The sequence below is a fragment of the Phocoena sinus genome, chromosome 8 (assembly GCF_008692025.1).
Source record: "Phocoena sinus isolate mPhoSin1 chromosome 8, mPhoSin1.pri, whole genome shotgun sequence".
Taxonomy (NCBI): Eukaryota; Metazoa; Chordata; class Mammalia; order Artiodactyla; family Phocoenidae; genus Phocoena; species Phocoena sinus.
Genome location: NC_045770.1, coordinates 472236 through 498010, shown reverse-complemented (window position 1 = coordinate 498010; position 25775 = coordinate 472236). Strand labels below are relative to the sequence as shown.

At 55.0% G+C, this 25775-nt stretch overlaps 3 protein-coding genes across 20 annotated transcripts in view; 2 read left to right on the top strand and 1 right to left on the bottom strand.

Moving 5' to 3' along the window:
* Positions 1–451: 451 nt before the first annotated feature.
* Positions 452–22154, top strand: VPS26B (VPS26, retromer complex component B). 2 transcript variants are annotated; one of them, XR_004351215.1, is made up of 7 exons: positions 452–885; positions 8550–8706; positions 13184–13348; positions 15349–15524; positions 16929–17071; positions 17465–17735; positions 17973–22154. XR_004351215.1 is itself a non-coding variant. In XM_032641828.1 (6 exons), the coding sequence occupies exons 1-6, from the start codon at positions 663–665 to the stop codon at positions 17609–17611; spliced, it is 1011 nt and encodes a 336-aa protein (XP_032497719.1). In that variant the 5' UTR covers positions 452–662; the 3' UTR covers positions 17612–22154. The 2 variants fall into 2 exon arrangements, 1 of the variants encoding a protein (XP_032497719.1); XM_032641828.1 differs by having other exon boundaries at positions 17465–22154.
* THYN1 (thymocyte nuclear protein 1) lies at positions 19850–24361 on the bottom strand. Of its 3 annotated transcripts, XM_032641830.1 has the most exons (7): positions 24112–24361; positions 22605–22786; positions 21810–21878; positions 21352–21444; positions 20748–20843; positions 20351–20501; positions 19850–20051 (listed from the first exon to the last, which is right to left on the bottom strand). In XM_032641830.1, exons 1-7 carry the CDS (start codon positions 24152–24154, stop codon positions 20005–20007), a joined length of 681 nt encoding a protein of 226 aa, XP_032497721.1. In that variant the 5' UTR covers positions 24155–24361; the 3' UTR covers positions 19850–20004. The 3 variants fall into 3 exon arrangements, with proteins under 3 accessions (XP_032497721.1, XP_032497720.1, XP_032497722.1); XM_032641829.1 differs by having other exon boundaries at positions 19850–20501; positions 24112–24251; XM_032641831.1 differs by lacking the exon at positions 20748–20843 and having other exon boundaries at positions 19850–20501; positions 24112–24251.
* The window catches only part of ACAD8 (acyl-CoA dehydrogenase family member 8), an 18296-nt gene continuing 16638 nt past the window's right edge, over positions 24118–25775 (top strand). For 10 of the 15 annotated variants that reach the window (XR_004351214.1, XR_004351210.1, XR_004351211.1 and 7 more), the window contains exon 1: positions 24118–24593. Coding sequence is in view for 9 of the 15 variants with exons in the window: in XM_032641818.1 (XP_032497709.1) it covers positions 24153–24593 (441 nt within the window). In the remaining 6 variants the exon portion in view is untranslated. The other 5 variants (XM_032641826.1, XM_032641822.1, XM_032641824.1 and 2 more) reach the window with 5 other exon arrangements.

Below are 25775 nucleotides of genomic sequence, written 5' to 3'. Positions count from 1 at the left end.
GAACTGGGGGTCAAGAGCTAAACCTAATGTTGTCCTTCCTACCCCGTCTCCCTAAATGGGGACACTCTGAAGAGAATCTGAGGCAGGATACTTTTTTGTTGTAATTGTCACCTCTGCCCCCTGTCAAGCGGCATTTCGCGTGCGTGTCAAAGGGCCGCGTTTACCCCTCAGACAGCATCGAAGGGGTACACATTCGAGTGTGGGTGGCGGCCTACCGTTTACCGAACTAAATAAAGGAAAAGCAAAACAAGGCATTCAGAAAGGACATCTTTAGTTCTGAATTTTACGGGACATCTGGCCGGAGATCCGGAAGGAAGCCCTGGTCGCCATGTCAACTGCGGGAAAGCCGAGCGGCCCTCTCCCGGCGCGCATGCGCAGCGCGCACTCCGCCGGAGGCTCGGCGACCGAGCAGGAGAGGCGGGGGCGTGCGCATGCGCGCGGCGAGTCCGGCGAGTCCGGCGCGTCCGGCTGAGCGGCGGAAGCGGCGGGCGCTGCTCCCGGCCCGGGCGGCTGGCTGGCTGGTCGGCGCCGCAAGCACTGGCGGGCGGGTGCCTCGCGCCTGCTCTGCGCTGCCCCCGGAACCGCGCCGGCCCGGCGAGCGCGGGCGTCGGCGCCGCGTCCAGCCCTCCGGGCTTCCCAGGCCCGGCCGGCCCGGCGGGGACATGAGCTTCTTCGGCTTCGGGCAGAGCGTGGATGTGGACATCCTGCTGAACGATGCGGACAGCAGGAAGCGGGCCGAGCACAAGACGGAGGATGGGAAGAAGGACAAGTACTTCCTATTCTACGACGGGGAGACGGTGTCCGGGAAGGTGAGCCTGGCGCTCAAGAACCCCAACAAGCGGCTGGAGCACCAGGGCATCAAGGTCGAGTTCATCGGGCAGATTGGTGAGTGCAGGATCCACCCCACCCGGTTCCGCTCCTTGCCCCCGCCCCCGTGCCCCGGTCCCCGACCCTGTCCTCTACCCCCAACCCTGACCCCGACCCCTGACCCTTGACCCCTGACCTCGCATCTGAGCCCCCCCACTCCCGCTCACTAAGCCCTGGTCCCTGACACGACCCCCGACCTTTGACCCTGCTCCCTAACCCTTGCTTCCTAACCCCCGCCCCCATTACTTCGACTCCGTATCCCCTTTCCCCCGCCTCAGGCCGCGCAGCCTTGTTGCCCACCCGGGATCCGGGCTCCTTGTTCCTGCCCGGCCTTCGGTGCTGCTGGGCCCGCCCGCAGGTCGTGGCCACCGAGTCCCGCGGCCAGTCCACCCCTTTCTAGTACCTGTGTCCCGCCCGCCTCTCACATCCCACCTTCACCGGGAGCTGTTTGAGAAAGCAGCCCCGCGGGCTCCAGCGTCAGCCCCCTGTCCACCCAGCCGGCGTCCCTTAGACTTGATTAGAACCTAGCCTTCAGCAGACTCATCTTCTTAAAGAAATGATGCTCCTAAGACCCAAATTAAGTGGTCACAATTTCTCGAGGCTCTAACACTCTTCCACCATGAGTGTTAGCAGTTACAACTAGACAATAAAAGGCAATAGCTGTACCGAAGATCTGAGAGCTGCCAGTCAGCACGGGGTTGTTTCCAGTTCTCTTTGGACTGTTTTTATTAAAACTCGCAGGTGCTTCTGGAATAAATTGTCATTGTCATTCGTTCAGGGGTAGAGTCACAGTAAATACCCATGTGGCCTGAAAAGACCTGGCACAGAATTCATACCCCATACCAGGCTCTGCACATCTGGCCCTGTTGGGGGGGGGGGATTTCCTGCGAAAGCTCGTTGAATGCTCACTGTCATTCCCTGAGAGCCCTGCACAGAATCTTGCCCCCCTTTTACAGAGGCAGGAAATACTGGAGCCCTGGGAAAAGGCCGTGCGGCCTGCCTCTGCAGCCCAGTGCTCAGCCTGGAGTATTGGCTTCTGGTGTTTGAGAAAAGGAAATCAGGTTGAAGGCTGGCTGATCCTATAGGAACCTGTTTGTTGTTACTTTAAACCCAGAATACGAGTGGCCTGAAAGGGAGCTGAAGAGTGAGTTTCAGACCCTCTGCTCTCTTGCTTCCGGCTTGGATAGGGTTTCTCAACAGCAGTGCTGTCGACATTGTGGGCCTGATCATTCTTTATTGTGGGTGAGTGTTTAACAGCCTCCTCGGCCTCTACCCGCCAGATACTAGAACCACAGGAATGTCTTATATCCGTGTAAGGTAAACTCACTCTTAGCAAAGAGCCACTGGGTAGACAGGATGAACCCACAGCATTCTGTGCTAGGCGTAAGATGTAAGAAGTGGAGAATTCCTTGCCTACTTAGAATTAGTATTTTTATGTCGTAGCTTTAAGGTTATTGCTGGATTCTTTGGTTCTGCAATGTGAGTGCAGACAGGCATGTCTAGCCAGTGTCTGTACCATCATTCCAGGGGGTGACACCTCGCCAATACATGAAAGGTAACCAGAGCGTCCCCTGCCCCCGTGTGCCCCAGCAGTTGTGAAATGAGCTGTTCAGGGGGGACACTGGCAAGGCCTCCCTGCAGTCTGAATGAAAGGGAGTTGACGAGGTGCCGTCCCTGCCCTGCCTTCTTGTCTGTCTCCTGGCATCCCAGGACAGCAGCCCTGCTCAGATTTCTAAGAACCTTTTGTTGCTTCCATTGATAACTCTCCCTGGGCCCCTGAGCACTCTGGGCTGAGTCCACCCTTGGCTTTGGGGAAGCTGTACCCCTCTCTGGGCCTCAGCGTTCTCACCTGTAAGACAAGGATAATAACAGAATCACCTTGTTGAGATGTGTAGGGACCAGGCTTTGTGCAGAGTGTGGTGTATTTGTCTCCTGTACCTGAGAGGCTCTGTGAACTGACCTCAGGGCACTGGAGCGAGGCTGGTGAGTAAGTTCCCCGTGGTTGTGGTCGTGTGGTTTTCTCCTTCGTTGCATTCTTGATGCTGCATGAAGTGGGTGGAACTTCGGTCGGGCTCTAAGGTCTGGCTGTACGGATGACGCACAGGATGGTCCTACAGCTGGACGGCGGTAAGAACGGCAATGTCACTGTGCTCTGGACACCTTCCTCGTCGGTTTCACTCAGAACTTTTCTTCTTACAAACCATAGTCTCTTGGATTTGCTTCTTTTTACCTTCTTTCTTTCCTTCCTTCCCTGCTTCCTGGGAAGAGTTTCTGGGAAGAGTTCCACAGCTTGAAAATGAAGTGGTTTATGTAATTAACACTCCTATCCTTATGATTAATTTCTTTTTCCTGCTGATGAAAGTGTATGTGTCCATGGGGCTTCCCTGGTGGCGCCGTGGTTGAGAGTCCGCCTGCTGATGCAGGGGACGCGGGTTCGTGCCCCGGTCCGGGAAGATCCCACATGCCGCGGAGCGGCTGGGCCCATGAGCCATGGCCTCTGAGCCTGCGCGTCCGGAGCCTGTGCTCCGCAACGGGAGAGGCCGCAGCAGTGAGAGGCCCGCGTACCACAAAAAAAAAAAAAAAAGTGTGTGTGTCCTGCCTGTGCGTTCTGTAGAAGGACAGCCTGGTGCGTGATTGAGGGTCAAGCAGAGGGTTACTTAGGTTAGATAAGGCTCCGTTTATAAGGTACAGACTTCGAAAGTGTCTCATGAGGACTACTAGAGATCATCAATGTACGTGAAATGTAGGGTTTGGCACTCATCGCAAACACTCATAATCCCTGTTAAGCTGGATCCATCCAGAAGTTTCCAGGGGCCGGACCTTTAAAACGTCAGCCCTGATTCCTCTGCCGACAGCCCACGGGACTGTTCACACCAGGCCAGCCTCCCTGCACTTCCTGCCCGGTGTGTTCTCTCAGCAGGCACGCTCGCCCGAGGGAAAACCTGTGGAAGGGTCTCCCCGGAGTCCAGGCAGAGACAGCTGTCTGGTGATCGTTGCATCGGTCCTCTTCAGACCCCATTCCTCACAGCGGCCCAGCCCCTGCTCAGAAAAGCTCCTGTCTCGGTCTTGGTTTGGGAGGTGGGCAGGAAGGGGGGCCCTTCTGTCTGCTGGCCCTTCTCACACTGTCAGCTACTCTGGCAACCTCGTCCACACCCATCATTGCAGTGTCCTCTTAGACTCCGATGACTCCCAATCCTTTGTCCTCACCGGAACTCTCCCCTGCGTTTCATGCTTGGGTTTCTAACCGTCTGCTAGAGTCCCCCGCTGGATACCCCTCAGGTCCCTCAAAGACACATCCAAACCAGAAACCTTTTTCTCTTCCTGCTCCAGCCCCAGCCCTGCTGCTTCTCCTGTTTCTCCACTCTGGCCCGTCACCTGGGTCCATCCAGCCTCAGAAATCTGGGAGTCCTCGAGGCCCCTCCCTCCCCCTCCTACGCGTCCAACTGGAGTCTCAGTTTGGGTCCTCTCCAGCGGCTCTCTAGGGTATCTCGAGTCTGTGCTTCCTCTCCACTCTCGATACTGCTAACTTTGATGCTTCTGTGTATAGCAGCCGGACTGGCCTTCCTGCCTTTGTTTGCCTTTTCTTTCAGTTCATCTCTTGTAAGAGTGAACTTTCTAAACGTCAGTGCTGATATGGTCAGTCACCTCCTTAAAATTCTTCTTGTTGACTCCCTGCCGGTTGAAGGGGAGAAGTCATCCAGCTCTTTCCCAAGCTGCCTCTGCCTTTCTCCGGCCGAGTCTCTGCGACCCTTCACTCCTGCCACGTGTGCTTTCCTCAAAGTATCATGTTCCTTCTAGAGGGGTCTTGGCCTCTTCCCTTTGTATATAAATATCCTTCTGCAAAGAATGGCCTTCCACCCAAGCTCTCACTCATTCTTAAAGCCCAGCAGGCATGACACCCGTCAGAAAGCTTTCCCTGACCTCCCCTGGCTGACTGAAGCCCTTCTTCCGCCATTATTCTAGAGGCCTTGTGATTTCTCCCTTAACATAAGGAGTTAAGAGTTGTCAGGCCCCCATTCAGTGCTGCACCGACAGCTCAGGTGTTGCCCCTGATTCATCCACCTGTTGTGTGCATTTTTCTGTCCTCCTCCTGAAGTTTTTGAGCCATGTTGGGATTCTTCCTGTGTCTACTGTGCACTTCCCAGCGGCTTGGTCTGTGTTCCAACAACACCAGCAAATGTGTGGTGAGGGTACCCCCCATGTCACTCGATGGCCCATGTTTTTAGAAGAACACAGTGTGGCACGTAAGGAGTATTGAGGGAAGTTCTGTAATTAGAAGATGGAGAGACCATTTTTTAGGTGGAATCATTGGGGGAACACTTGAGGGTGTCAGGCCACCTTGGAGATGGATGGGGTTAAATAAACCAAAGGTAATTCGACAGTCACACTTGCAGAGGAGGGAGGACCTGAATACCCCTGCACTCCAAAGCCAGAGAGAGAACGTCTGGATTTTTTTTTTTTAAGGTTTTTAAAATAATGTCACTGGGTGAATCTAAACCCATCAGCCCCAGTCGAGCCTGTGCTGGTAAGACCCTGGAGGCCTTCTGTATTTTAATTCATGAAGCCATGAGTGCCAAGGGAGAGGCACACTGATTCTCACCTACTCACAGTCTGCTGCAGGGCCTGGAGTAGAGCAGCGGCTGGCTGGGCACAGGCAGCCCAGAGACGTTACTGTTCCCGCAGGCTTACCAGGCCCAGGAGGTCCAAGTGGACGTGGCGAGCGTGAATCTTGACCAGGTGGCCAGTCAGCAGACAGCAGCTGGGAAGAGCAGCCTGTTTGAAACAGGTCTTTTTGCCCTGGTTGGCTTAGGTTTCTTCCAAGACCAGCGTGAAGCCTAGCCCAGCAGCGCGTCTCAGGGCGCCTTTCACGGGATGACCCCGTGGGGCAGAGCTGGCTCACTTTCCTTCCAAAGTGGCAAATTCACTCCTCAGCCATTGGTGGCAAGTTTCGGTGAAAACATCCTGACTACAGAAGTCATTTCCTCCTGTTGGACGGAGACTGGGAAGTTACCTTAAGAAAGAACTGGTCAGTTCCTCCTTCTGGCTTGAAATGGCTGGTCGCCGTGGGCTTTTGAGGCTGGGGAGAACTCGGGGTAACTTGGGAAGAAAGAGGCAGTTGACAGTCTCTTTAGGGCAGACCTCCTGCTAGAACAGTCTTGGGTTTTCTGTTTTAATTTATGCAAGAGGAAACCAGACTTTCTGGCACGTAGTGAAGTACGGCTGCTATTTCTGCCCCTTTGCCCCACAATGTTTCCAGAAGCCTTGCAAATGGCTTATAAAGTGAACATTAAAAAGTCCAGTCAAGCCCCACTCAGACTATGCACCGGTCACTCTTTCATGATGTCTGGGGGGAGGCGGGGAAGCCCTGGGAGGACATGCCGCCAGGCAGGAAGGCCCTGTCCCCCCGGGGGGTCCCAGCCCGGCTTCTCTGCTGGGACCCCCGGTGCCAGCGGTCTGAGTGCTCTGTGAACACTGTGGATCCTTCTCTGGTTTGTTTCTCACGTTGCCTCTGAGGCTGTGTGAGCACATTTGTGTGTTTTTCCATCCTTCTCTTCCCATCTTTCTCGACTCCGGGATTTCCCACTTAAACTTCACAGACGTTGGGGCTTTGTTCCGCCTGCTTCTGTCCCCTGAAACTATGGCAGAATCCAGTGCTTGGGAACGGATGCACCACTTTCCCCAGTTAAGGGGTCAGTGCCCATCAACAGAGACTCCAGTAGCAAAGGACCAGCAAGAGTGAGTGGACGGGCCTTTGTCACAGGCTGGCCACTGGCTCTGTTCCTACCTGGTCACTGCACTTCCTTACCTTGGTTAGGAGCACAGTTGTTGGATTTCAAAACGAGGGATGGCTGTTCACCTTTCCCCAGCACCCCCTGCCCGGAAGGTTTGAACAGCCCTCCCCCTTTGGCGGCTTTGTGGGTCATCACTCCCTACCCAGAGCGCTGCCTGCTGCTTGATTCCACTTGGTGTTTGGAAGAGAAGGTGGATTGTTTGTAACGTAAGGTGAATCCAAGCGTAACTAGGTAGGAAATGAGCACAAACTGTGCTCACCGGGTGCACTGGGTGTGCATACAGAAGCAGCAGCGCTGGCTGGGGACTGACCGCACTGCTGCTTCCTCTCAAGCTGGACACACCTTAGGACAGAGCCCACTGCGCTTTCCGATACCTCGCTGCCTGGGGAGAAGAGGCTCTGGGGGTGGCGCTGTCAGGGTCAGCGGCCAGGGCAGCAAGGCCAAAAGCACCCCTGGAATCACGTTCCCCTCCCGAGCGTCCCCATGGCAGGCCTGGACACTGTGTTGGCTCTGGAAGGCAAGAGCTCTGGTTTCTTGAGCCCAAGAAGGCTTTGATCCTGGGGGGCTCAGACCTTTGCTGTCTGGGGTCCGCCCTAGCCCCGGATGCTCTGAGAGAGCTGGAGCACTGTGCTCCAGAGAGGCGGGCCAGGCCTGGTGGGCGGTTGTCCCAGGCACACCTCCCTGTGGCCCTGTCTCTCCCCAAGCAGCCAACAGCAGAAGCGACGAGAGTACACTGCCTACTGCCCGTCCTGCTGCAGGGTGCCCATGGGTAGTGCCTTGACTGTAACGTGGCCACGCAGGGTCACAGTCGCTATTAAGTGTCCCTGCTGCACAACCAGGGACTGGGGGTGCCAGGAAGCTGGGGACATAGGCCTTATCTCTAACGACCACGCCTGGAGCAAAAGTTAGCACATAGCAGAGTACAAACAGGCATAAATAACCTAGGAGAAATAGGTGGCATGACTCATAATAAACAGCAGGACTGTTTCCAGAGGAGGACGGGTGAAGAGCAGTGCTCCTCAGTCTGTGGTCCCTGGACCAGCAGGAAGCATCTCTGGGAGTCTGTTAACAATGTCCATTCTCAGGCCCCACCCCAGACCCCCGGAATCAAAAACACTAGGGGTGGGGCCCAGCCGTCTGTGTGTTAACACAGCCCCTGGTGATTTTGATGTTCACAGAAGTCTGGGGACCCTGAGCTTAGACGTGGGGCATCATTACAGCCCCTCTGTCCCGTCGGCCACGTGGACTCCTCTCTGAAGGGCAGAGGCAGCTAATACTTCCGGAGCATTTGCCGTCTCTTGAGTACCACTCCAAGTCCTTTACCTGCATCACCTCGTCCCGTGCTCACAACACCTGGAGTGCATTTTGTCGCTACCCCCATTTCGCCAGGTCCTAGAAGTAGACGCAGTCCAGCGGGAGACCTGGGACCCTAGGCCAGTCGCCGACCCCACTGTGCCTCAGTTTCCTTGTCGGTTAAATGGGTGATAGGGCCGTCCTAGCTATCTCACAAGGTGGTTATGAGGACGATGTGACTGAATAACTATGCTTTCCGAAGTTAGAAGTAGTTTTAAATGTGTTTTAGGAGATGTGGCGTTTTGATCGCAGTCCCCCTGGTGTGTCCCTCACGGGTGCTGCCCGGTGCCCTGGAGCAGGAGTATGTCGGGTTCTGGCTGTGCTCCAGGGACAGGGTCTCTACGCAGGGTGTTTGGAAGGGGCGGGAGAGGGCACCCAGGGTTCTGGGCTCCAGTGCAGGGGCAGGACAGGAAGCGAGGGAGCCATAAACCAGACTGGAGGCTCTGTGAGTTGGCGGGAGGCTCCTGTAGCTGGGAGCCCCCTCGCCGGGCCACATAGCTCAGGGTCTGGTAGAGGTGGTCGATGCTCTCCCTGCAGAACTCTACTACGACCGCGGGAACCACCACGAGTTCGTGTCCCTGGTGAAGGACCTGGCCCGGCCCGGAGAGGTCACCCAGTCGCAGGCCTTCGACTTTGAGTTCACCCACGTGGAGAAGCCCTATGAGTCCTACACTGGGCAGAACGTGAAGCTGCGGTAAGTGGCGCCCCCAGGGTGCCCCGTGTGGACGGACCCTGACTCTGTCCCGTTTCTGAGGCTCTGTGTGGCTGTAGGGAAGGTGTGCTGCCGGGGGGGGGGGGGGGGTGTGTGTGTGTGCAGTGGGCCTCCCTCCAGGAGGAGTGCTCCTGGCTTGTCTGTCCGTTTCTGGAGTGTCGGTATCCCCACCGTGGCCACTTTCGAGCCACTGACCCAGCGCCCCTGAGTGCAGACTTGAGAGGTATGCACCCGCCCCTCGACAGCACACTGCTGCACAGACACCAGACGTCACCACCACCACCCCCGGCCCAGGAGCAGAGAGGACTATGACACACCAGAATAGCTAGGATATTACCTTTGTTCTTAATAGAATTCATTTGATTGCAGGTGTCTATAATTTAATTTTAAATGTTGTGATTAACAGCTGATTCTGAAAGTTCCCGAAAGTTGGACACTCGGCTTTCACACACCCCTGGCTGGGCCTCAGGGCCACTGATCCTCATCCAGCTCTGCACGAGATGGTGGCGGAGTCCTGAGCTCTGTCACTTGAGAAGTGGGTCATAGATTTGGATTCTAATCCTAGACCCATCCTCTCCATATTTTGGGACAATGAGGGAGTAAAACGTAACACAGTAGGACAAGTTTTAAAACATTAATACACACCTTTTAAGTACAGGGGATTGTTTTCCTTGTTCTAGTCTTGGAAACTCTGCAGGGGGGGACTGATTCCATGGCCTCCGGGGTATGTGATGTCACTCTGCGTGCCTGGCTCCAGGTCTTGGGTGTCACCTGAGGCCTGCATGTGGCATGGTGTGGGCTACTGCAAGCTCTCGCCTCTCCCGTCAGAAGAGGGGCTGCAGGCTCTCCTTTCCAGCCTGTGCAGAGAGGTCTAAGCACTGGTGCTGCCCCACTTCAGCAGCGTTGCGTGACTGCACTCAGAAGGGCAGCAACAGTGAGGAGTATCTAGTCATCACTTAAGCTGGGCTTGGGGCTTATTGCTATTGAATTTGATGTTTTGCAGTGGACTTCTCATAAATGTTCTTATGTCAGAAAGAAAGGTGTTGAAAACAGTATGGTGCTTCTTCAAAATAGAATTACCTTATGATTCATCAATTCCACTTCTGTGTATAATCCCAAAGAAGTGAAACAAGGACTCAAACAGATTTATGTATACTCACATTTGTAGCAGCATTATTCACAATAGCCAAAAAATGGATACAACCCAAGTGTCTATGAGTAGATGAGTGGATGAACAACATGTGTATCCACACAGTGGAATAGTATTCAGCCTTGAAAAGGGGGAGATCCCGACACCTGCTACGGCATGGATGAGCCTTGAGAACATTGTTCTCAGTGACATAAGCCAGATACAAAGAGACAAACACTGATTCCACATTTTTAAGCAGTTAGATAGTCAAAACCATAGAGGTAGAAAGTAGAATGGTGGTTGCCAGGGGCTGGGGAAAGGGGCTGGGGAGTTAGTGGTTGATGGGGCAGAGTTTCAGTTGGGGAAGGTGAACACATGGAGATGGACAATGGTGACCGTGCCCAGCACCTTGAGTGTACTTAATGCCACTGAACTGTGCACGTAAAGATGGTTACATTGTGTTATATATATTGGAGGGGAAGAAAAAACTCTTCCCTCCACCATGTCAGGTTCATTGGCGGGGGCTCTGCAAGTCGGACGGATGGAAGACGGATTGGCCAGAGGCAAGCAAGCAGCTGTATTCCCGTGTGTATTGTGCTCCCACCTGAGCTCTGCCCGGTGACTGAGGGGCAGTTGAACTTGGGCTTATGCAGCATCTTAACAGAGAAGTGAAGAGGCAGAGAAAGGGCCCTGCGGCTCGAGTTGTGGGAAGCACGGAGAGAGGCTTGCTTTGGTGAGGAACGCTCTATGGGTGGCACCCCCAGCAGCTCCCAGGCTGCGCAGCCTCTCCTGGTGGAGAGGGCCCCAGAGCCTGTCTTGTGTGCACTGTTTCCCTGTTGCTTTCAGCTCAATAGAACCCTCGTGCCAGAGTGGCATGTTTTGGGGTGCATGCTCTGCACCCTGTATTTTGTATTTTATCACAATGAAAGAAGTGTTACTGTCTAAATTAGACAAAGACTTTCGGATTCATGCTGAGAAAGGAGGTAAAATCGGGAACATTAGTTAATGGAAGATGTAAGTTCCAGATTAAGGGCTTGTTTCTTATTACAGGCAGAGGGGAAACATGAAAAGATTATTTTGGACTCCTTTTCCTTTGCTTTTAGGCAGGGCGGTGGTTCTGTTAGAAGACTGAAGTCACTATGTCACATTTGATGGGTGGGTGGAGTGTTGGGTCAAGGCTGTGGGAAGGCTTGTGTGAGGTCCTGAGTTTTCCTTTAGTGGACACCATGGGAACAGGCAGAAAACAAGGAATTTAATAGACGCCAGCAGAATTGACCATTGAGTGGAGATGCAGACATAGGGCCATCAGAAGGAGGAGATGACCTGTGAGGCGATTCATCCAGTTCCAGGGAGGAGTTTGAAGCACTGGCAGAACAGACAATTGGAAATGCAAGCCTGTTGCTCAGGACAGAGGAATGCACTGTCGGAAATCACCTGCTCAGAGGTGGTAACTGATAGGTTTTTCCAGGAGGGGAGCTGTGGGAGAGGAGAGCCCGGGACCTACTGGGACTCTTGGGGACCCTACTGGGACTCTTGGGGACGGAGGAGGAGTGGGGTGATGCTTGAATGAGAAGGGAGTGTTTTACGCTCTAATGCAGAGCTGATGCCAAAAGAAAGCGCCCCTGGACTTGGCAGCTGTGAGCCCTGTGCTCCCTTTGGGAGGGCAGCTCCTGTTGGGTGGTAGAGACGGAAGCTGGGGCGAGGCGTAGGGGCTGGGGACGAAGCTGCAGGGTTAGAGCAGGACCCCCGGACCGCTGTCTCTGAGTAAAGGTAGAGTGTGGGCCCTGGGGAGTGTCCTGGGGATTGATGGCTTTGGGACTTTTTATAAACTCAGGAAGAAGCTTTAGCTGGAGAGAGATTGGATGTGTTGAGAAAGTTGGGAAGTTGAAGCATCAGGATGCCAGACAGTAGTTCTCTACCAAGGGTCCTGTGTTAGAATCATTGGCGGGGGGGGAGGGGGGGGGCTTTAAAAGTATAGATCCCGGGCTTCCCTGGTGGCGCAGTGGTTGAGAGTCCGCCTGCCGATGCCGGGGACACGGGTTCGTGCCCCGGTCCGGGAAGATCCCACATGCCGCGGAGTGGCTGGGCCTGTGAGCCATGGCCGCTGAGCCTGCGCGTCCGGAGCCTGTGCCCCGCAACGGGAGAGGCCACAACAGTGAGAGGCCCGCGTACCGCAAAAAAAAAAAAAAAAAAAAAAAGTATAGATCCCCATGTCCCTCTTCAGAGCAGTTATGTGGCAGACGCGCCCCGGGGTGAGTCCCCTGCGCCTCCAGACTGCTGGCGCAGGAGAGGCGCTCGAGCAGCTGGAAGCTTTGTGGAGCCTTCCCTTCTACACTGCTGCCAGGCCCCGCTCCACAGGGCGTGGGGGCTTGAGGGCCTGAGCCGTAGGGCAGGCTGGAGCCACGTCTGGGGCTGCGTGGAGGGAGCAGGAAGGAGAGGGTGGCCGGGGGGTGGTGAGGCCGCAGAGGAGGGCCACCAAGGTCCCCACCAAGGCCTACCGTCCCAGCTTTGATAGAGGGCCGCACAGAGTTAAGTCAAGGGGACGAAGGGTGCGGGGGGCGCCACACTGAAGGGCTGGCTGGCGGTCAGGCATGGCTCACTGCCTTTCAGCGCTGTGTCTCTCCCTCTTTCTAACGTGTCCCAGGAGACCATCCTTGTTCAGACCTGGGGCTCTCCCACCTCTGTTGTTTTAGTTCTAAGGCCTGCTCCTCCTGAAGGCACCCCTCTCTCTCCACAGCACTTGATTCCTGCCTCTGAATGGACACTTTCCATGTGTTCTAATTTTTCTGTTGATTTGCCCGTCTCCCCCAGGGGACGATGAGTCCCCGTGAGACTCCATCTTATCCGTCCTAGGCCCGGCAATAAACGTGCGCGATGCATCGCTGACCTGATTTCTCCATTATCTTATTCCTGTTGTTTAACTGTGAGGGACTTGAAAAATGCTCTTTGATCGAATATTGTTAAATAAACAGCATGCAAACATAAGAGTATGCGATCCCTGTGCCCAAAGAGCCGGGAGTTAGTTGAAGAAATGGAAGCTGTACACGGTGCCTGGCAGGTGGCAGCGAGGCTGCTCTTGAGGTGCAGAGAGAGGTGTCACCTCTTACCTCGGAGCTCAGGCTCAGAGGAGGGTTGGGGAAGGGCCTTTGACCTCCCTGGAATTGTAATTGCAGGATTTTGTGTCTCAGTGCATTTTCCTGAGAAGGGGGTGCCCAGCGGTGAATTCTTAGAGCAGTCAGAGCCCCAGGGGGTGACCTCTACCAGGGGTCCTCTGTGGGGTGGGCTCCGGAGGCTGGGAGTGGCCCTTCACCGCACGTCTGCGTCCCTCAGGTATTTCCTTCGCGCCACCATCAGCCGCCGCCTCAACGATGTTGTCAAGGAGATGGACATCGTGGTCCACACGCTGAGCACGTACCCGGAGCTGAACTCCTCCATCAAGATGGAGGTTGGGATCGAGGACTGTCTGCACATCGAGTTTGAGTACAACAAATCCAAGTGAGTGTCGGGCCCCGGCTGGTTGGTGGTGACCTGCGGGGGCGGCCACAGAAATAACGCGGTGGATGTGTGTGCAGGCCGGCCGAGGTCATGGGTCAGGAAAGAGCTGCATCTCACTGCAGCTGGACTGTACTGACTTAAGAGGGCAAACTTCAGTTAAACATCCTATGAGGTCTTTCAAAGTCAAGCGAAACTAACTCTAAAGTATTTGTTTTGGATTCTAGGTACATCTGTTTCCTTCTACTGATGAGATTAACCTCAGAATACCATTCTATTATCAGTTGTATCCTGTATAGAGTGAGTCTTTAGGAACCAAAGTGAGGAGAGCCAAGTTGACTGCTTCCTCCTTGAATTAAAATGAATTGTAACAAAGAATATCTGATGCCTTTTTATAAAGGTCTTTAAGTAATTTTATTTTAACTGGCCATATATGTTTTAAACTGTGCCTGCTATTACAACATCCAAATACATAAGTGCTTGTAAATCACAAAACTTGCTGACAGTTCAAAAATGTACTGCAAGCACCTTTCTTTTTAATATGATACGTTCCTGAAAATGTTCGAGAATCAAATATGCAAAAGTAAACGTGTCTTCTATTCACAGAGAACTAACCCTCCCCCCCGCGAGTCTCTAATGAGGCTTCTCCCCATGGAGAGGCCTCACCTCAGACCCGCTGGCCTCCAGAGGCTCGGAGGGTGGAGGCCTGAGCAGCGGCTCTCCCGTGAAGGGCTGGGAACACACATGCTTCCCAGGACAGGGGGAGGGAAGGCCATTTCCCGCCTGGCCTGGCCTGGTGCTGAGCGTGGCCCCGATGGGCCCCTACAGGACAGGCAGGGCGAGTCTGGAGCAGGCCCCTGCGCTTCCTCCTCATCGTCTTGGGTCTCACGGGCCCTCCTGAGACAGAGCCCCCCCAAAGTGCCTGCCCACCAGCACCCCAGCCTCCTAGTGAAGGGGGTGCCACCTCGAAGGCGCTCAAGCAGCCGCAGCCAGCAGTGCAGTCAAGACCAAGGTGAGCGTGAGACAGGCGTGTCACAGGCTGGACGGGCTGGACCGGGTCCTGCCCGTGCAGAGCAGGCTGCCCTGTGAGTGCCAGGCCGTCTGAACAGACAGGAAGAGCCCGGACCTTAGGACAGCGTCCCGTTCTGCCGCTAAGGACTTGGGCTCAGGTTAGCAGGTACTAAGACTTCTGTACCCGGGGTTTCTCATCTGAAAAGTGAGGGGTTTGGTCAGGTCAGCGGAAAGGTGCCTTGAAGGAGGAGCGGGGCCCAGGCACCACACGCGGCTCCTTTGTGTTTCTTGTGTGTAAGATTTCATTTAGAACAAAGGAACGTTCAATCTTTAAACGTTTGAATGCCCAGAGAATCTGTGCTCTGAGCATTCCTTCTAACGCGCTGCAAGCAGCAGAGTTCTGCTCTCCTCAGTCCTTGTGCGTCCACCATCTCCCCAGGCAGGCTGAAGGCAGAAAGGTGGCGTGAAGTGGTGGGGAGACCCCAGGCCTGCAGGTTGGGAACCTGGGTCCACACCCGCGTCTGCCCCTCCTCGGATCCCACCACGTCATCTGTCTTCTTTGCACTCTCTAGGGCTCCTCCCCTGTGATCCGGGAGCTCGAATCCTCAGGTCCCCCGTCCTGAGCTTCAGGTTGAAGGTTTGCTTTCTGCGGCCACACCTGGTACAGAGCAGCCCTGCTGCCAGCTGGCCCCGGGGGGGAAAGCCCAGTTCCTGGAAGCGGGAGGAAGAGCCGGGACCTGGTCCCCACACTTGCGGGTCAGCCTCTCACACCAGAGCCTCTAAAACACACGCACTCGTTAAAGCGCTGAGCAGAGGGTGACGGAACCGTGCTCTGAGGTGCAGGCGGGACAGCAGAGGGGAAGTGACGCAGGTTCAAGTGTAGAAGGTCTTTGGGACTCGCCCTGCGGGGCAGCTTGGGGGGCAGCGCCCTCTCCTGGAACCAGGAGGCCTGTCACGTGCAGGGGCCGCACCTCTCACCTTCCTCTTCGCAGGTACCACTTGAAAGATGTCATTGTGGGGAAGATCTACTTCCTGCTGGTGAGGATCAAGATCAAGCACATGGAGATAGACATCATCAAGCGGGAAACGACAGGCACGGGCCCCAATGTGTACCACGAGAACGACACCATTGCCAAGTACGAGATCATGGACGGCGCGCCCGTGAGAGGTGAGCTCCGGCCCCAGTGTTGGAAGGGCTTCAGGGATCATCCTGTCAAAGTTAGGGGGCCTGGTAGCCTGTAATTTCTTAATCTGTGCACTGTGGGTCCCGAGAAGGAGGAAAAGGAGGCCGGGGGTGTGGAGCTCAGGACCCGCTCACCTTCACCCAGCAGACGTCCGAGTGGACCTCGTTTATAGACTGAGCTTGTACTGCAGTTTAAATCTCAAGAGTTATGTCTTAAAACAATCAAAAGACGTTTGAAAAGCACCAGTTTAGCAGATACAGTTTGAACACTCTGTTTACACTTTCCTATTGACATTCTGAATTTCTTTGCTGCGGGGGGGGGGGGCGGCGGGGGAGGGGGGCAAGAGATTAAAGCAGAATCCTCACTTCTGTTACTTAGTTCCTGCTCAGGTAAAACGAGGCGTGAGTCCACACACCCTGACCGACACTTCCGGTGTTGCACACAGTGCCGGCGCGGCCTCTGGGATGAGTGGAGCTGAGGGGGGGGGGGCGGTGCGGTTGCTGGGAGGAGCAGTCGTGTACATTCTTTGTTGGCTCTGCAGCAGCTGATGATGAAGTGTTCTCACGTAGCAGTGCTTGGTGCTGCTGAGGTTTCATTCAGTTTTTTACCAGTCTGCTCCACGTGGAAGGAGGGGTGTCATAGCTTTCTCAGGCCCTCGGGCGTCACGAGCGGGGTCCTCGGGGCAGGGCTGAGCCATCCTGCCTGCTTGTTCCTTGTTTCCCCATCCGAGCAGCTGGGCTGAGCTCACCCTCCCAGTGGCGCTGACAGGACACCGAGACGAGCACAGAACAGTGCGAAGTGAAACAGGGTTCGTGTTTGGCTTTAGGCTGCACTGTAGGTTTGGACTTTCTCAGCAGAATTCTGTCCTGATTTTGTTCCACGTATCTTAGGAGAGGCACAGTGTTAGAGCTGGAAGTGATCTAAAATATTACGTAGGCTGATACCATAATTTTCCCCATGAGAAAATGAAAGTCCACCAGACTTACTCAGAGTCATACCTCGGGTCAGTGGAGAGAACTGGGTCCAGAGAGAAGCTTTTCTGTTTTCCAGACCACCATACCCTGCCAACTCGACTTAGAGGAGGCGTACAGGGTGGGGGCTATGCTAATTGGGATGGAGGGAGGTGGCATCAGAATTGCTGGGTGACATGGTGGGTTAGCTGGGGTTTGACAATGGCTCTTAAACCCAACAACTATACACACTAAATGAGTCAGAAGATGCTTACCTAGCATTCTTGTGCTGTTCACACTCACCAGGCAGCGGCAGGCGCCTCCCCGAAGGCAGAAGCGTTGGCTTGGGTGTCCAACCCCCCTCTCAGGCGGCCCCTCCACCGCGGTGTAAGGTGGGGCCCCCCTGCCCCCGCCCTGACTCCCGCCCGGCCCTTGCAGGAGAGTCCATCCCCATCCGCCTCTTCCTGGCGGGCTACGAGCTCACGCCCACCATGCGGGACATCAACAAGAAGTTCTCTGTGCGCTACTACCTCAACCTGGTGCTGATTGATGAGGAGGAGCGGCGCTACTTCAAGCAGCAGGTGAGCCCGCCGCCCCCAGAGCCCCGGCCGCCCAGACAGAATCACAGGGCATCGTCCCCGCCCAGGGCAAGCAGACGGGATGGGGATGGGGGGTGAGCTGGTTAGTCTCTGTGCCACTTAGTTTACCCCGAGCCCCACAGCAAGGACGGGGGTTCCCAGTTGACGCCCAGAGTCTGCTTTCTCGGGCCCAGCCCCTGCGGCTGCTCTGCCCTCCTGGCCACACCGTCAGCAGGCACCTGGGGCCCAGAGGTGTGGACGGCTGCTGTCATTGGTGAGATATGAACGGAGGCTTTTGCCTAAGATTCCCGGGAGAAGGCAGAGCCTCTGGGACCCTCCCCAGGCCTCCCTCTCACATGTCACCTGCCCCCCCCCCCCCGCCCACCCATCCTGCAGGAAGTGGTGCTGTGGCGGAAGGGCGACATCGTTCGGAAGAGCATGTCCCACCAGGCAGCCATCGCCTCGCAGCGCTTCGAGGGCACGGCTCCCCTGGGGGAGGCGCGGACCCCCGGCCAGCTGTCCGACGGCAGCAGCAGACAGTAGGCCTGGGGCCAGGAAGCTGCTGGGCTCCCACCCCGGCTCCAGGCCCACAGGCACCAGCAGCCGGGGCAGCAAGATGCTCAGCTGACCCGCTACTCGCAACCTGAAAACAAATCATGTTCTTGATGTAAATTCTTTTTCCTGAAGAACCTAAGGGGTTGGGGTTGGGAGGGAGTGTCTCTGGGACGCTGTGGCTGATGGGAACGTAGGGAGAGGGGGCGTCCCGGGGAGAGCCGGCTGCGGGGCTGCCTGGGCCGCAGGAGCACAGCGCGGCCGGGCTCTGAGCCTCCCGGGACAGGAGCTGGGGGCTGGGGGTGCGTCCCACGGGTGGTCCTGTCTCACACTCCCCTCCCCCGTCCCTTAGCGAGTGGCAGAGGGTGTGGCGCCCGCCCCGCTCTAACTGGCGGTGAGGGTTCAAGACCAGGAAGCTGCCTCCTTGGGAGTCTCGGATGTGGTGCTTTGGAGCCTCCACAAGCCACCCTCCTTCTGGCCCTTCTCTCACCGCTGGGACCGGGCACCTCCCAGGGACTCTGGTCAGTCATGTCCTGGATGGAACGGGAGCTTGTGGTAGGGCCTTTGGCTGATGTCCCTGGGCACAAAGACACCTGTGTCACCCGTGGATGGCAACCGGGTGAACCTCGGCGGCTGTGCCTGGTGCGGGCAACCCTGAGGGCCGGAGGTCCTCAGCCCCGGCCCCTGAACGAGGACATCTTTCCCCAGAGGAGAGGTCCAGGAAGGGCCCATTCTCTCCGCCTCCCCGGGAGTGGACCCTCTTGGCTCCCTGCTGCCCATCTCACTCCTGGGAACCGGCACTTGTTGTCACACGTAGAAGCTTTGTGCTCACCCTGCGAGCTGGGGGGAAGGGGAGGGCCTCCTGAGCCGCCATCCTCCCCACCACCCGGCTGACCAGAGCTTAGGACCGTTGGTGTTCTGTGTATGTGGACGCTCTCATCATGCTAGAGAGGGTCTCCCGCTGTTGCACTGCACCGCGCCTGTCCTGTTAAGGGTGTGGATGTCCTTCCTGTCTCCTGTTGGCCTCTCTTCCCTTCTAGAAAGACCAAGCAGACCCCCATGGCCAGCAGGTACAATAGTTGGTGGTCTGAGTTCTCTGTCGTTTGGGAAGCAGAGGGGTTGGTTCTTGTGTCATCTTTCAGTTAGTGTGGAAAACGGGGACCCGTCTCTTCCTCGGAAATTGGTGCAGCGGTAGGCCTTGGGCTGGGCAGGGCTCACGGATCAGAGCTGAGACGGGAGGGAAGGGCGTTTGGGGTGACGCTTAGGGGCAGAAGAACGAAGCAAGGGAAGCTGGTTCCCCCAGGCTGGGCCCCGCGTTCAGGTGTGAAGGGCAGTCCCGTGGGGACAGGGCCACCTGTGCAGCTGCCCCTGGATTATCAGGGTTGGGGGCCTAAGCGTGGGAGGGGCAGCTCCTGTGTCCCTCGCCTTCTCCGGAGCGTGAGCTGGGGCTCTGGTGCGTCCCACGACAGCTGGCCCCTTAACTACTAGGTACCCGCCGATCCCTCTGCCTTCCAGCCGACCACAGATTCACTTCCCAACCTTCCCGACACCTGAAGCCTGTCTCCTGCGAGAACTAGAGGTAGAATTTGCTTCTGTCTTCTCGGGAGCTTCTGTTCTTTCCCCTGCCCCATTCTCTGCCTCTCTGTGTATCGGGGAAGGGGAGGCCCATCCCTGGGACCCTGGCAGAGCATAGGGACTGAACCAAGCAGTGCGGCCTGGGGTTGAGCAGCTGCGGTGTTTACAAGTTTCTCAATGTGTGTCTTTTCAATGACTGTTTTAAACAAAGCAGTCTGTTTCAGCTGTCTCCCTGATTAAAGCAAGCCCCTGGGCTTGGAGGCATCATGCCCACGGTCCACCAGACTCTGTGGTCTCTTACTGCCCTGCCGCACACAAGGGGAGACGCCCCACCCTGACCCACGACACCTGCCCTCCTGGTGTCTATGGCCCCTGGTGAACAATGACACCCACTTTATTAATGCCTGTTTTAGACAAGCACATGGCTGAGAAAGGAATTCTGGTTTTACTCCAGTCTGGCAACTTGTCCTGAAACTGCTGGTTTTACCCACTCTGGGACCAGATACTTCAGGGGTCGGTTAAGGAAGGCTGGTGTAGAGACAATCCATGTTAGTGGGTGTCAGCAGACTGGGCCCTGAATCTGGCCGAGGGGATGTAAAAACGTGCAGTGGAGTATTCTACCCCCGATGCTGATTTTAAAGAAACACCTCCAACTCAGACGTTCATGTTTTATTAAAAAGGACCCAAACCCGACATCTACACACAACGCCAGGTGAACACAACCAGCATGTTCCCCATGCCTTCTTTTGTCTTGTGGAAGCTTGACTTTGGGGCAACGTCTTGCCCACTTCAGCAGAGCTGTGTCTCCATTAACTCGGTTCCTTTTCCTCCAGGCTCAAAATAAAATCAAACTCCTCTGCCGAAAAGGGCAAGAAGAAGAGGAAGAATTAGGTCTGTGTCTCCTCCTGAACAGGGCAGTCATGGCAGGCATTTCTCAAGTCACGAGGCAGGTAGTCGTTCACCCAGAACCCTCGGGCGTTTCGACAGGTGCGGAGCACAACTGCCCTGGGCAGCTCGAGGGGGCTCCTCCCTCGTGGGAGTTACAGGTGGGAAGACAGACTCAGACCTTAACCACCGTGCCTAGGGTTCACCAGCTAGTACATGTGAATTCACGGTCACTCTGGCATGTGATCAAAAGGCGAGAGCCGTTCTTACCTCGGGTCAGGGGCTGGACTGAGAGTCTCTGGCGGGTGAAGAGAGCCATGTTTTTTAAGGGACCGCCAGTGGCTCTGTGCGCTTGGTGGTGGGTTTTGAGCTCAGCCAGTGGGATGAAACGCTTCATCATCCGAACAAACTGTACGTCCACCTACATGGCAACAGCGTATGGGACAGAAAGGCACGTCCAGCTGGACTCTGCCTGCTGTGTTTTAGCTGCTTGCAGGAGGTCCTGTGGGCCTGGCTGCTGGTGTTTGTCCTTCTCTCCAAAGGCAGGGTAACCTCATCGGACTGAGCGGGGCTCTGTGCCCTGGTCTAAAGATACCCCAGACCTTCTTCCTCCCTCTCTGTCCATCCTTTCTCTTTTGTGAAATAGGAAGAATAGTAGTATCTTTACCATGGACCATTTGGGGTTGTCTTCTTTGCTGGATGGATCATAATGGGGATTGTTTTTCTCAAACTGTGTGTGGTCTGGGTATGCCTCCTTCACAATCTGAAATTAAAGCCGAGTCTCCAGTCATTTGTCCAGTCGGCTCCATGGCCAGGCTTTAGTCCAAGTCCAACTGTCATTTCCTACCCTACGTATTCTTACCCCATCTGTCTCGCTGTTGAGCCACTGAGGGCTCAAATATATGGAAGTAATACACAGTCTAAGGTAAGCAGAGGAAATCAACCCTATTTTGACAAAAATCTTAAAAGTATGTTCTAAAACCAAACATTAAAGGTTATTATTGGTGCCACTGTTTCTCCACCTACAGTTAATTCTATCCTGGTAACTCCTGGCCTGGAAGAGCTACCATCAGGCCTGTTTTTGAGTGAAAGACCAAGGTGCAGAAATGGAGAGGTCTGTGCCAGTGGGGCCTGAAATGAAGGCCTGCCTTGCTGCAGTCCTGTCACATGTCCCTGAGACAGCAGGGATGGGGAGGAGGGTTACCTGCCTACGCTGTCTCCCTAACCTGCATGAAGGGAGATGGACTCAAACCTAAGCCTGTACAACCGACCTTCATAAGCCCCGCAATGCCTGGCTCTCTGCAGTTGCTGTGGTAGAAGAAGGCTTCTTCCTCCAGCTTCATGGCTCTCAGGAAGTTCCGGGCCTGTTCCAGCAGAGAAGAAACAAGAACTATCCTCCCACCAGCTAGAAGACACTAGCCCTGGAAATCAAGTCTGCTTTTATTAGATGAGATTTTGGTTTTCGCAGCTTCCCCCCACACCCCGCAGTTCAATTCTTGCCTTTTACCCAGAGCTGTATCAGGACACTGGCTGGAATACAGGCCATTTGAAAACTGCGTGCAGTCAAAGAAATCAAGGCATTTGTTAATATATTTTCAGGTTTGGGTTCTGGGAAAAAACAACCTTGGCCAAGAGATTTTGCTACTGAATAAGTCAGAAGGAAGCAGGCTTTTATCCCCCCCCCCCCCCCCCCCCCCCCGGGTCTCGAGGTCCTGTCTAACCCGCTTACCTGGTAGTTGCGAACACCATCCCAGCATGCTGTCTGCTTGGGCTGTGCTCTGAGATCCTCAATGCTGAACTGGGCAAGAAATAAGGTCATTCAGTAAACAATCCTGGGCCAATCGGTAAGAATATATGGAAGCAGACAAGTTCCTTCCCCTATAGGGTGTTGCCAGCTGGAATGGCACGTGAGCTTACTGGGAAGCTCTTCACAGAGCCACTCATACTGCGCAAGTAGAAGTTAGCTTTGTGTTACCTTGTTAGCCTTGCTCATTGAGAGGATTAGATGAGTGGATAATCTGGTAATTGCTGACTATCTGTATTTCATTTATTAAAATATTATATATGCCTTCTATAGCATCTCTAATTTTATTTTCTCCAGGCTACTATGAAATTTGATTTACATTCACCTCCTGTGTACCAACTGTTGGCAGAGAGATACCTAGGAGCGTGGCAGGTGGCAAGAGAAAGGCAACCTAAGACTGAATGTTGCCTAGATCAGGGGTTGGAAAACTATAGCCTTCAGGCCAAATCTAGCCCATGCCTGATTTTGCTGACAGTTTTATCGGAACTCAGCCACACTATCTGTCTATGGCAGCCAGCAGAGTTGCAACAGCACCACCTGGCCCTTTAGAGAAAATGTTTGCCAACCCCTGCCCTAAGATTCACAAAACAGATAGTGCATGGCAATAAATCCTACTGATTCTATCCTTTATCACCTTTTCCTACCCTTCGAAGGTAAGAAGTGGGTGATGGGACCCTGTGGTGTCCCCTGTGCACTCTGGAGACAGGTGTGGGACCTCACCTTCACATCTACCCCTTTCTCCAGTCGGCTTTCTGGCTCTGACTTCATCAGCCAGTAGCTGCTTAGGTTCTTCCCACAGTCTCTAGAGGCTGAAGTCTCCTGGAGGCTGGAGTTCTCCACCTTAGCTGATGCCTCCCCTGGGTCCTCAGTGTTGGTACGTTTTCCTCCTGGCCCCTTCTTGTCTGCAATAGGAGAAGAAAAAAGAAGAGAACTTTCTTGCTTGTTGAGAGAGAAAGTTCTGTTGCAGGAAAAGCACATGCTTTGGAGTCAGAGCTGGACTCAAATTCTGGAGCTGTCAGTTACTAACAGTGGCAGCTTTATTGCTGAACTTGTTCCTCATCTATAAAAATGGGACCAGAACGCCTACCTTACAGGACATCTTCTGGGTTACCCATTCAGTGGGATAAGGATAACTCCCGTGGCACCTATTAAGCAGTGAATGTTTTCTTTTCCTCATCCTCTCCTCTGCCTTTGCTGGGGCTGTTCTCTCCAACGAGGCACCTACTCCACGGACTTGCTTTGATGATTAAATAAGATAATACAAACAATGGGCTGAAGCAGTGTCTGGCGTTACCATAAATGCTCAATAATATTAGCTATTAGGTCATTTCGACTTCTTCCTTCTTGCTCAGTATGCTCTGTGGTCTGCCTCCTTTCTACTCCTTGAAGGTGCCAAGAAAAGCTGGATAAAACAGCCACTTTGGACTCTGCAGACATGGTCAAGACCGGATTTTATCCTACAGGGTGAGGGAAATGTGCCTGGAGCAGAGTGGGTGCCCTGTAACTAATAGCTGTTAAATTCTTACCCTATGTCCTGTGTGTTACCACCCTCACTGTAACTCAGTCTACACAATCTATGAGGTGTTCTGTCCATCTGTAAGATGTGTCCCAGCTGCCACGCTGGTCTACCTGAATCCACTAAACGACCATCCTACGCAGCCTCTGAACCAAGACCAAGCTCCTACGTATGCCATCATGATGGACGTCTAACACGTGGAACCTTCCTAGGGTCCTGGTGGTCCCCCTGGACTTGATCGGCACACTGTAAACACCGTGTGTGCTGTTAACAATGTGTTGTGGGCAACTCAGAACCCTCCCCAGTCTCGAAAAAGCACTTTCTCTGTCGTTCATTGCTTTGCTGCTGCTCCTAGAATGCCACTCATCCTTGTGAACACAACGGGTTCCTACCCATTCTTTACGGCTTGACTCAAATCCCCTCTCTCTCAAGGCGTCCCCCCAACCCCTCCAGTGACCCTTTCCTTTCCTCGTCTGGCTCCCCGGGGAGCGGGAACTGTAAACGACCGGCCTCAGCGCCTGCCAGCCCGTATCCCAGCTACTTTTCGTGCTTTCCAAACAGCTACCGCTCGGACGAGCAAGCAGCAGAGGGGCCCTGAGCATAAGCCTGGTGGGCGGCTCGGGACATCGGACCTCAAAACGACCCACTCAGGCCTTTCCCCACGCGCAAGGGCGGAAGGCGAGCGGCACTGAGCAGCCGGGCGCGGCTCACCTGGCCTCGCGGCCCCCGCCGGCCTCTTCCGGGCTCGCGGCATGGCGTCCCCGCGCGCCGAGGATAGAGGGTCCCGCCGTCGCCCAGGGGCCCGCGGAATCCTTCCGCGTTACCCACACTCGTATGTCCGCCTAGCACAGACCGCCGCTGAGCGCCCCCGGTGGTCTTCTCTCTCAATCACAGCTACCCCCGCGAGTCCGCAGGCCTTCGAAGCGCTACCCCAACCCACCTCCCCGCGCCCCGCAGGGCGCTGCACAGCGTCCCCGCGGCGCTTCCTAGTCTTGGCGCGCGCCCCGGGGGAGCCCCTGGGAGTTGTAGTCCCGGCTCCTCGCGCAGGCGCCCCGAGTCCGCACGCGGGGCCACGGCGCGCACTACAGCTCCCAGCGTGCGTGCGGCGCGGCCCTTTCGGCCGGCCGGTCGGGGTCACCGGCGCTCAGACCTCGGCCCGAGCAGAAAGGAGTGGAGCAGGCGGCGGCTATGTTGTGGGTCCCGTGGTGGCGTGTCGGGGCGCGGCTGCGCGGCTTGCGCGGCGGGCTCCAGGCCCCCGCCGAAAGCGGTCGGCGGGGCGTGGTCTCCTGCATCGATCGTAAGGCTCGCCCGGGGATAGGGGTCCGTCCACCTGGCCGGCCTGGCCGCCCTCATTCACCGCGTCGGCCTGTCCGGGCGCCCCGGGCCTAGTGGTTTCCCCGGCTTAGACGTGGCGCGGCCCCGGGGGCGGGCGACCCTCGGCGGCTCAGCCCGGTGGCCGATGCTGGTCCGTCCTTGTACAGACCGCCCTTACCGTGCTTTGCGTTATGAACCTGGCGGTACGTTTCGCGAGACCGCCCCTGCGACCTTTCCTCTCACAATTCGGAGCTACGTCGTTACCCATCTGCTTTCGGATAACGACGGGCTCCGCCGCGGAAGCTCGTGACTTTGTTTTTTTAAATCACAACCATCGGTTCTAAAGGCAGTAAGGATGTGAAAAGCCCGGGGCTGGTTGTGATTGGTGAACAAAATCTCCGGTGATACAAGGTTTGCTCCCATATATAAATTATAGAACAACACCTGTAACTACAAAACACTTCAACTGTTGAAATTTATGCAGAAAAATAACCTGTTGCAAATGGGAAACTACCAGAGCTTACAGATCTGAATGTCTCCTGGCACCAGGCAAATAATTTCGATGCCAGTAACGGAGTGGGGGGGGGGGGTACCTAGGCCGCCTAGGGGGTAACCAGACACTTTGTGACGTTGTCGGGCGCCTAACCACTTTTTTCTTTTGAAGTCTTTCATTTTTAAAATTTTTAATAAATGATAGTTTTGAAAACAGCAGAGTAGCTTCTGAGGGCCTTAGCTCGGCATCCAGAGCTGTAAAGGACGCCAAGGTATAGGACAGTTTTCTTCTCAATGTTCTAAAACACCTTCACAGGGTGCCACCCTATCCTAGCCCTTAGAATTCGGTAAGCAAGGTCACCTTTGTTGATTGGCAACAAATTGGTTAAATATAAGTATATCCGGTGGCTAGTGGTGTAATTTCAACCAGTTGAAGGTGCTTTTTAATGCTCTTTTAATTAGTAAAATGAAAGAAAACTGTCCTTTAGGTGTATCATTCTACATATTAGAATATCAAGTTAATGGAAGTGATCAACAAAGGTTTCTCATTGATTCATGGCATATTTTAA